Source organism: Centruroides sculpturatus, unplaced genomic scaffold (assembly GCF_000671375.1).
Source record: "Centruroides sculpturatus isolate CEXI.00-Female unplaced genomic scaffold, Cexi_2.0 scaffold3258, whole genome shotgun sequence".
NCBI classification, from domain to species: Eukaryota; Metazoa; Arthropoda; class Arachnida; order Scorpiones; family Buthidae; genus Centruroides; species Centruroides sculpturatus.
The window spans coordinates 1-10,895 of NW_019387361.1; the positions used below are offsets into that span (position 1 = coordinate 1).

The 10,895-nt window shown below is 30.0% G+C and overlaps 2 protein-coding genes across 2 annotated transcripts; both read left to right on the top strand.

Annotated features, from left to right (window-relative positions):
* Positions 1-1,378: 1,378 nt before the first annotated feature.
* On the top strand, positions 1,379-5,112 carry LOC111616380 (mitogen-activated protein kinase 8-like). The gene is made up of 2 exons (XM_023357793.1): positions 1,379-2,332; positions 2,998-5,112. Exons 1-2 carry the CDS (start codon positions 2,203-2,205, stop codon positions 3,186-3,188), a joined length of 321 nt encoding a protein of 106 aa, XP_023213561.1. The 5' UTR covers positions 1,379-2,202; the 3' UTR covers positions 3,189-5,112.
* A 2,020-nt stretch (positions 5,113-7,132) lies between these two features.
* On the top strand, positions 7,133-10,271 carry LOC111616379 (mitogen-activated protein kinase 8-like). Its single transcript, XM_023357792.1, has 4 exons — positions 7,133-7,156; positions 7,264-7,322; positions 8,264-8,402; positions 10,044-10,271. Exons 1-4 carry the CDS (start codon positions 7,133-7,135, stop codon positions 10,254-10,256), a joined length of 435 nt encoding a protein of 144 aa, XP_023213560.1. The 3' UTR covers positions 10,257-10,271.
* Positions 10,272-10,895: the final 624 nt, after the last annotated feature.

Sequence of the window (10,895 nt, forward strand, 5' to 3'; positions counted from 1 at the left end):
TGTTTTAATGGAGGGGGAAAAACTTATAAGTAATCAGTTTTATTAAATTTTGTTAAGTAACAACAAGTTAAAAATAAGTAAAATCTGAATTATTTATTGTAACATTGTCACAATTGTGGGCTGCAATTTTTAATCGTATTTTAATTTAAAAATTAATTAGTGCCGCCGACCCCCAAGCTTTCCGTATCTGGTCTTGATTATTATCTGTCTGTCTCTGTTTTTGAGATTAATGAAGAACAGACGGATGACAGTGAGGATTTATGAGTCTGCAATTTGAAAATTACCATCCAACAAATTCCATAAAGCGATTAGTGTTTGCTAACTCTATTTCTATACTATTTTGCACAAACAGTAGTTATTTATTACAATGCTGTATTATAATATTATCATGAAAACTCTTCAAAAGTTAAAGAGCATTAAATTTTTTTTATCAGCAAGATTAATTTGAATTGGTGTGACCATCTATATATATATAAAAATGGACATGTATGTCCCTATATTTCACTTTTTCGCAAAAACTACACATCGCACATGAATGGTGTTTGTATGTGGTAGTAGCCCCAAGTCTCTATTCGTGCATAGGGGTGGTTGCATCTCGATAGCTATAAGGGTGCAGGAGATATGGGCTTGAAAGTGGTTGAAAGTGGCTTTCTATTTCGAATGTTTTGTTCGAATTAAATTCGAACATAAAATTTGAATATTGGTTCGATTATAGAACGATCGTAAACGTTCCAGAAACATTGAAAATAGTTCGTTTGACTTGACGTGAACAGGAGACGTTCAGAAATAGAATCGGGACCAGGTCTCTAATTAGTCTGGAAACGGGGGAACTAATTCTTGTATTCTGTGAAAACGGGTAAGATTGGCTATAATGTAATTATCTTAATCTTCACTATCGTTACTTTTTAAAAACCCAGCGAAGCAGGTCCTTGCAGCTAGATTCTAGATTACTTAGAAAAACAGTCTTTTATATATATAAAAAACTATATTACATACAAATGTACGAACAAATAAAAGCCCAGCAAAGTGGGTCCTTGCAGCTAGTTGAATAATGTACCCAACAATGTCTGTTATTAGTTATTATTATAATATAAGGTTTACTTAAAATAAGTTCTGACTGTTGTTTTAGACTGTGAACATAAGACAGTGTCAATTCTAAGACATGTCTCTACTTCAAGCAAGTAAAATTGAGTAAAAATGTGTCTTAGAATCAAGCAAATATAGTATTTATATGTGTTTTAGGCATTTAAAGTTTTTAAATTGTAAGATAATGTTTCAACCGTGAAGCCAAATAGATAATTTTAAATCACTACTCTTTGATTTCGTTAGAATGAAGTTCATTTCTGATTATAAAATCTTGTAGAATATTTAAACTGAATGTAAGTTCATGCAGCTTTAATTTTATAAATAAACCTTAAAGTATTAACGATATTTGAGGAACTTAATATATCTTTATTCACGAACCGTACCTTTATATGATAACATATAGCAAACAAAAACAACCTGTATTATAAAATGAAAATCCTTAATAAATGTGTAATTGCTGACAAATTAAATTGACATCCAATAATAAAAGTTTAAATCATCAGATCAAGCTGTTAAAGCTTGTGTTTTGTGGTACTGTACATTGGCATTCCAGTTTAGAACTCGGCTGTTTGTGAGAAAGGCATTCAGTGTAGCCAAAAACATTTGAACTGACTTGTTATCTTGCTGGATTGGATTTAAGGTTACTGAAATGTAAATAGCATAAGTAAATATTAAGTGAATTAACCTGTTTATACAACGATCAGAACAGTAGAACAGTAACTGGTATCACTTTGATATTGACGTCACTTTAATTACTTCTGCAATATTCATTTTTAAGAGCACATGTACAAAATTTGTTATGAAGAATGCCTCTAAAATACGTTACTCTACATTTTTTGCTTATCTCAATAAGTTCTATCACTCAGGAAGGATGCTTTTTGCAACACCCTGTGTAAGAAAAGTTTATTATTTTATTTTCAAAAGTAAAAAATATCTTCATATTTAAGGTTTTACAACTAAAATCTAACCTGAATTTGAAAACCTGGAGTTTTTTTTTCTTTGCAATAAGAAGCAAGTTAATTATCTTTAAAAGCTAGTTTCTTTAATGACATATAAATAGATATTGATCAGTGGAATAAAATTATAGAACAGCTTGGCACTCCTTCTCAAGATTTTATGAGACGTTTACAACCGACTGTAAGAAATTACGTCGAAAATCGACCAAGATATGCAGGGTATCCATTTGAAAAACTTTTTCCAGATGTATTATTTCCTGCTGACAGTTCAGAACATAGTAGATTAAAAGGTAAAAATTTATATATTATTTTTGTCTGTTACCGTAAAAATTTCATTAGATTATATACGTTTCTAAATGCTTTTACTAACAGTCATACTTCAGATTTGATATACAGTAAAACCCGAATAAAACAGAAACCTGCGTAAGCAGAAAAAAATCCTTTGAAACGGAACAATATTTTATATTAAAAAGAAATCTGTTCAAAAGGGAAAGTTGCCTAACTGGAAAAAATATTCAGTGTTATGCGAATCTGATTTATACAGGTTTACTGTATACAGTTAAATTTCAAATAATAATCGTCTGAGTGACTGGCTACATTTTCCTTGTCCTCTAAATCTTCTGTAGATATTATTATGATTAAATTGTTATTAATTTGTCATTGGTTTTAATTATAACTCTGATTAATTGGTTAAAGTCAAACATTTTCTATATTTTTCACAATAACGGGATTGTATTGTAGTTTATAAACTGTTGCTTTGTTTTTCTAATTCAATAGTTTTGTCATTTTCTTCTTTACTATTTCTGAATTTTATTTTTCTCCTCTTCTTATTATTTAATTTTGAGATTACCAAAATATATTTTATGAATATGTTCCTAATAATTTGTAAAAGTTTGTGATATGTGATATCTTTTCATTATTAAATCTAAAATGTTTATAATTAATTTTTTAACAGCTAGTCAAGCAAGAGATTTGCTATCAAAAATGTTAGTTGTTGATCCAGAAAAAAGGATATCCGTAGAAGAAGCTCTTATGCACCCGTATATTTATGTATGGTATGACGAAAGCGAAGTCAATGCTGTAAGTAAATATTCAAAATTTGGTAGATTACGTTCTCTTAAAACTCAAGACATAGGAGTGAAGTAATCGGTAACAACAAAACAAACTGTTAAATTCGAGGCTACGTAAAATATCTTTAACTAGGAACATTTTTCACCTTGATTTAGGTCTTTGTTAGCTAGTAGAATAAGCAGATTAGAATTGTTTTTCATTTAAAAATTACAAATTGAAATTTGAAAAAATTCCGTGAATTAGGGAAGGAACATTAATCCACACTAATGCTTATTTTGTCAAACCATCTTTAGTTTATTAATTCTATAGATGAATTTTGTGGCACATTTTTTTTTTTATTGACAAGACATCTCTGCTGTAAATTTGTGTAAAATGGTGGTAACTTTGTTAAAAATTCATTTTTGTTTTTCCAGAAACATATTATATCATTTGTCATTTCATTTTGTATGGATCAGTGCTCCATAACACAACAACATATGCTTTTTATTTCCATTTCCATATATCTGTTTTAGTAGTTTCATTTTCCTTTCTTAGTTTGGTATATTTGTTTCAGTTCGAAACATCGATGTTCTTGGTATTATTTTTCAAAGGTCGGCACTCATATTGCCACTTTAGTGTTTGGGAAAACTTCTAAAATTCGGTGAGACACTATTTAATGACTATACAATGATATTCTATTGTCACACTCTTTGTGTTTCTTTAAAATTATTATAGGTAACTAGTTTCACTCTCTTTCAGTTCCAAATACAAATTTAATATGGTTACATTGTATAAATTTGTATTTTGTGGATTCAGCTTATTGTATGTAGAGATATTGTCGAGATGTTATCTTTTAAATAGAAAACAGCGAATTAAAAAAGCAGAGGCAGCTGAAGAGGGGTTATTTTATAATAATAATAAAAACAAAAACCCAAAATGCATTTGGCTGGAATTTTGGGATGTATTGATACTAAGAAACGGCTTAACAGTAACATAAACAATATATGTGATGAGTAATTAGTACTATAAAGTTCTCCAATAAAACAGGTAGAAGTTAAATATGATTCAGTCTTTTATCATGAAACTTAAAATGATTGTGAATATATAATTTTTTGTTCATAAATTTCATTTTAATATCATAGAAATATTTTATACAGTATGTCTAAAATGTGATTGGAGTGGTTCAAGGATAAATATAGAAATTGAGTTTAAATCTGTCTGTTGTTCTACATAGTTCTCTCAAAGCTGTTAAAAAAGTCCTTTTCTGTGAAGTTCTTCAGTTTCCTTCATACCTTTAAATCATTGTACTAATGTCTCTTTGTGTAAACTTTGGGAACTGAAAAAAATCTGCAGAGACTAGATCTTGGGAGTAGGGAGGATGGGAAAGTTCTAAGACCTTTCTATGAGTCAAAAGTTGGGTGACAATCTAAGCCAAATGTGCAGAATCATTGTCTTGCAACAGGAAAATGTTTTTCTCCTACTACAAGTATGGCCTGCATGCCAAATTTGTTTCAAAAGTCATTTCAGCACTTTGATGTAGTACAGTACTGTTACCTTACTGTCATGAGAGAAGGTAAAAATCGCTATGAATCAAGCAATGAGCATCAAAAAAGATGATTAATATGATTTTGACCCTTGATTTTGTGAGTTTTACCTTTGATGATCAGGTTTTCCTGAGCCAATTCACTCAGAACTTTATCTTATCAATATAAACCAATTGTGAAAAGACTATGTTTCATCACCTGTAACAATTTTCTGAAAGAAGTCATCAGAATCTGCCATGTCAGTAACATCAGCTTCCACACACTGCTCTTTTTGTTCAGGTGTTAACAAGATATAAGACTGTACCTAACAGAAATAAACAACCAGACAAATACAGCACTACCGAAGTCGTCTATAAAATACCTTGCACATGCGAACCCCCAAAAGTATACATCGGTGAAACAAAAAGAAAATTAGAAACAAGACTAAAAGAACACATCGCAGACCTGAAGTATAACAGAATCAACTCAGTTTTTTACGAACACNTTAAGACTGTTTCAATTTGAACTGAACTTTATTAAGCTTAGTTCACACTGAGCGCAATTCACTGGTGAAAGTGAAAAACAGTGAATAACTGGTGAAACACGACTCATTTGACGGGTTATTCACTCTGTTTTTCGCTTTCGCCAGCAAATCACGCTCAGTGTGAACTAAGCTATACTGTGCTATTTAAATTGTTACTATGCAATGAATTGTCACTTTACAATATATTTACAATACAATCAAATGACTGTATAATGGACTCGCCATAATAAAATAAGATTCCATGTGGATAAATATTCACTTTATAATGGTATATGATTGCCACTAACCCAGATCATAAGTTATAAGTGAATATTGTTCACTTATAAGACGATCAGTGATGCAAATAGAGTAATACCCCAATATTCCAACTTCTTATTTTGTTATCACTGTAGTAAATGATGTTCTTTAGTGCCCATCACAAAATCTATGTATTACTTTTGACTACATTTGTGAAAACTTTTTCATCAAAGGTGATGTTTTCTTGTCACAGATAATTCAGTACAGTTTTGGTGTAATGAGAACTTGTTTGATCAGGCCGGAAAGCATATTCTGCTTGATAATGTATCTTCTGGCCATCCATCTAATTCTTTCAAATATAAAGAATCAGGCAACATCCTATACATTAATTTAAATATCACTGGGCGTTGATAGCAAAACTTTCTTCTGATTAGGGCTCGACATTGTATTTCAAACAAAACTTTGCTCTCGGATTTCTTTTTTTTGGAAAACTTTATATCAGCAGGTGAAGAGGTGATGATATGGATATAAAATTTCATGTTACTATTGATCATTGGCCGTGAAAGAATGAAATAGGATTCATCATTTAAAATGAAGATCTTTTCGTAGGACTTTTGCAATAACCTTCTGCACTTTATCTTTGTCAGTGGTCATTGCATGTGCCATTCTGTCTAGAATTATCTGTTGCTTTTTACATTTAATGTAATTTTTTTCTTCCAGAGCCTCGTGAAACAAAACTAGTGAAATTTTCAGTTTCATTGAATTGAAATTTTATTGCTGTCATCAAATGTCCTCTTGGAAGAAGGCCGAGTAGGAAGGATCAATTCTTTCAACTTGGCTTTTCTTTAGAATTTTCGCTTTTCTACCAAACCCCTTTCTTCTTTGTGGTGATAATCCACTTTCAAAACATTAGAGAATACAATATATTGTTTTCAGAACTCCTTCGTTTGCAAAATGGTTTGTGGTAAACTTTTCTCCTAATGTTTTGTTTAACGTGTAAAAGTTTTACACTCTTCTCTTAGTAGTAAAGCATCTTTTGTTGCCATTTTAAAAGAAGTAGAAAATCGAATGCAGAAAAAGATTCAGAAATGTTATAAAGCACTCCATGCACTTTCAGATTCTAGCACGTGCAACATAATTAAAAATTATTGGCGTCTGTTAGAGCCCAAGATATTGTGTGTGGATTTTTTTCCAGACACCATTATTATTGTGTTTACATTGTAATATTTTATAATTTAGTGGATTCTTTGAAATGGATTATTATAAAGCAAAAATTTACTGTATAAATTTACATTTGTTATTTAAATTCAAAAAATTTTATGAAGAAATTATTGAATGAAATATTGTAATAAATGTAATCAGTCACTTCTAGCTTAAAGATTATAATTGGTCCTGACATCATTGGTTGATGGAAATGACTTTTAATCAAACATTATACTTATATATGTGTGTATGTGTACGGTACATCTCCCAGTCTGTGGTCATAAAAATATTTAGAATAACATTTTACACCGAGTATTGTAATAATAATTTATCTGTAATAATTTAAAACATTTGGAATTATTCTTTCAGTATTAATTTTTTGATGTGTACCATTTCTGAGTGATAGTCATGGGTAAAGCTATTAATAAAAATAATTCTCAATCAATTTAAAATTACCATATTGCTAGCTAAATTGACTATTCAGTTAAAGAACAGACACTTGCCATATTTACTATTTGTCACTGAATTGTACAATGGTCATTAAAATGATCATTCTCGTATGATCGTTAAACAAGAAGTGACTGACAGTTGGATACATATATAGAATATTTCAAATAAATTTTTTTAATGATATTTCAAGAATTTTATTTGTTCTGAATTTCAGATTATTGGACTTCTCAATGCATTCACACCTCAGAAATCACTAGAAGATTTCCAAGATGTGTAAGTGATTGTGAGTTTTTCTATATTATTATAAAGGATACTGCATTTCTCTCAACAGTTTTAAGTATATTAAAGTAAAATAAATTAATAAGGAATATTCTATGGATATTTCTTATCATTTTATTTTGTTTTAGGCCATCGTTTATAGTAAGTAACTTTTGTTTATTTTTTGAACAAATGAAAACTTGATAGCATAAAGAAGTGCCTGTTTGTGTTTTGGATTAGTTTAATTAACTTAATAAACAAAAATGTATATTTAAAAAATACTAATGTCAGTTTGTTTTTAAGTTCTTACTTGAAAGAGTGTACTTTTTTTCATAAAATCAGAGAATATTTTCTATTATATTTCACAATATTTTCAATTATATGGCATCACTAGCCAAAACACTTGGTGTTGCCTTGAGAATTACACTGAAGATGGTAATTGAATAAAATTCTTTGGATATATAATGGCATATATTGTATGATACATATAACGATAACATAGGAAATTTTCTTAGATGGAAATACTGTGTGTGAATGGTTTAAAGAATATATGTATATAATGCAAACCACTAGCCAAAATTAATGTTAAATTACCTGATTTTTTGGGGGGCTGTTAACTTAAGGGGTTGCCCGAGATATCTCGGGTTATGGGCTTAAGGGGTTAGTATCTGTTTAAAATTAATGTAATTTGCAACACTATGAGAAACTTTAAAAAATAAAATCTTTGCTGTCCCATATTGAATTACGATTTGATTACGGGCTTTAAGAATATTCCTTTATATGAGATGTAAAATGTGTTAAAAAAGTTTGAAAAAACACTATGTTCACCATTATATCTTATATGAAATGGTAGTAAATAAGAGAGAATTTTTCAATTTAATTTAAAATATATATTTTGAGTTGTAAATTAATTCAGAATGTTTTAATTTTGACTTTCATTATATATTTTTTATTAGATACTTGGTAATGGAATTGATGGATGCAAATCTGTGCCAAGTTATCCAGATGGATTTGGACCATGAAAGAATGTCCTATCTTCTATATCAGATGCTATGTGGTATAAAACATTTACATTCTGCTGGAATAATCCATAGAGTATGTAATATTAATCTATTATTCATTATAATTGATTTTAAATTTTCTTTTTAAATATTATCATCGCATAAATTTCATAAAATTCTTATTTTATTATTGTATAAAATTTATTCTAAAATTATTTTTGATAAGACTTCATCTGAAATTTGAAAATTATAATTATCGCGTATAGAAATTATATAATTCCGAAGGTAGATATTACGTTATTGTAATTGAATTATTCATTTTGTTAATTTCTTAAAATTGATAAACAGATATTGGTTCATTCTGACGATGATGTTACAGAAATTAAATTTTAAATGTTAACTCAAAGCATGTATGCAAATTTGATTTAGTACAATTTATATGTACAATGTAGTAAAGTAAGATTTTAAAAAAATAACAGAACAAAAGTAACAATAAAAATAAAAAGATTGTGATCCAACAGTACTTGATTCGGGGAACTTTATAACAGATCTTTCATACATAGGAGAGTGTTTTCACATCTTTGGTCATTTATGCACTTGAAAGGAATCCAAATGCATAAATGCTAAAGAAAACACACTCAAATATGAAGGAATGATATTGTTCTTTCGGATTTGTAAATCTCTAAGGTATCCATTTCTTTTAATTCTACATGATTATCAGTTGGCTATATTAACCAGGCTTTCTGTAGGTTAACATGGCTATCTGGTTCCAATACAAATGTCAACAATGTGACTGGGAGTTCCCTTTTTTAAGTTGTCATGTGCTTTTATTCAAGTCCTTAGGGGGTTGGAAGTGACTCCAATATATTTCAAATCCTTGTTGAACATTCTCAACAACAGTTCACAAAAATTACACAGACATAGCCTGAAGCAACGACACCAGAATTTGTTACCGAAGAAATCATATAATTTACAGACTCCTCAGAAATGACAAGGAGATAATAGGAGAGTCTATGACACCTGGGATATATAGCATTTTTGTCAAAGACAATAGTTTTGGTTATTTATTTTGGTTTAACTTATCCCAATTACTGTTACGCACGCTTGTAATAGCAGTCCAGAAGTTTATCGATTCTGTTAGAATAAAAGATTTTGTCTGGGCATGTAGCCAGTTGTGCATCACTGCTTTTACCTTTTCATTAATTTCAAATTTATGACCATATAGTACTTCTTTTAGAAGTAAAAAAGTGATGATTAGTTGTGAAGACCAGGGACCGTATTCTGGTCACTGTCTCTGGTCTCTTACAAGCTGGTCGCTGATTAGCTAATCCAAATGATTAGCCAATCGGTGACCGGCTTGCGAGAGACCAGAGACAGTGACCAGAATACGGCCCCAGGCTCTACAGTGAACAGAGAAGGTCAAATTTTCTTTTTTCAGTAGTTTGCACTGTTCTCAATTATGAGGACATATATTGTCATAAAGCAATAAAACTACTTTGGACAGCAGTCCTCTAAACTGTTGTCCAAATTGCATTTAGTGCAAATTGCAAGCTTCAGCTTCTCTTCAAGTAAAGTGCAATATGTGGCAATTTTAGTCTCTGTTTACAAAAATCACAATAATAGTATCTTTCATGCCCCAATTCAGTTAGATTGATGATGATATATATGTTTTTAATTATTATTTTATCTTATTTAATTTAGATTTTACAAATAATGTTCATTGATTTAATTTCAGGATTTAAAACCAAGTAATATTGTAGTTAAATCAGATTGTACATTAAAAATTCTTGACTTTGGACTTGCAAGGACAGCTGGAACAACGTTTATGATGACTCCTTACGTAGTAACAAGATACTATCGTGCACCTGAAGTTATACTTGGAATGGGCTATAAAGAGAACGGTTTGTATAAAATTAATTATATAAAATATTTGTTAATACCTGTGTAGTGATGAGTATTGTAGGATGATTTATATTGTACTTTCTTCAAAACCAAACTTGTATAAACCACAACAGCATGACTCAGACTTATAAAATGGAATGAAAAAGTTAAATTCTGAGATGTTGTCACTGTATTTTAAAGGTTTGAGTCATGCCATTATATTAGTCCAAAGACAAATTAAAGAAGGTTTAACTATAAAAATTGAAAAATAGATCCTGTGAGGTCTGTCTCCTGGAGGGTTAACAAATTGCTAACTTGTGCATTTTGAAAACTGACTTGATTTTTTTATGAGGAGAGGTTAAAAACAAATTAGAGTTGTTGCTTACCAGCGCTTTTCTGTTGCTCATGTCAAAAATATTCATATTATGTTGTAACTTATTTTTCCTGTGTTTAGGGTCTTCAAAAAAAATGGTACTATTTTAAATTACTGTAATTATGTTCGTTATTACCTGGGAAGTATACCAATCGATAGAGTAACTGTTTGGATTTCATTTATCATCTGCATTCAAATGTCTTTTTGTCTACTGCCTTTAGGAAGTGCCATAAACAAAAATGGAAACTTCGCAACTGAAAAGGCAATGTGTTCTGCAGTCCACAAAGTCAGAATGGGTCGTCATTGTGCCACAAGAATGTTTTTCTTACATTG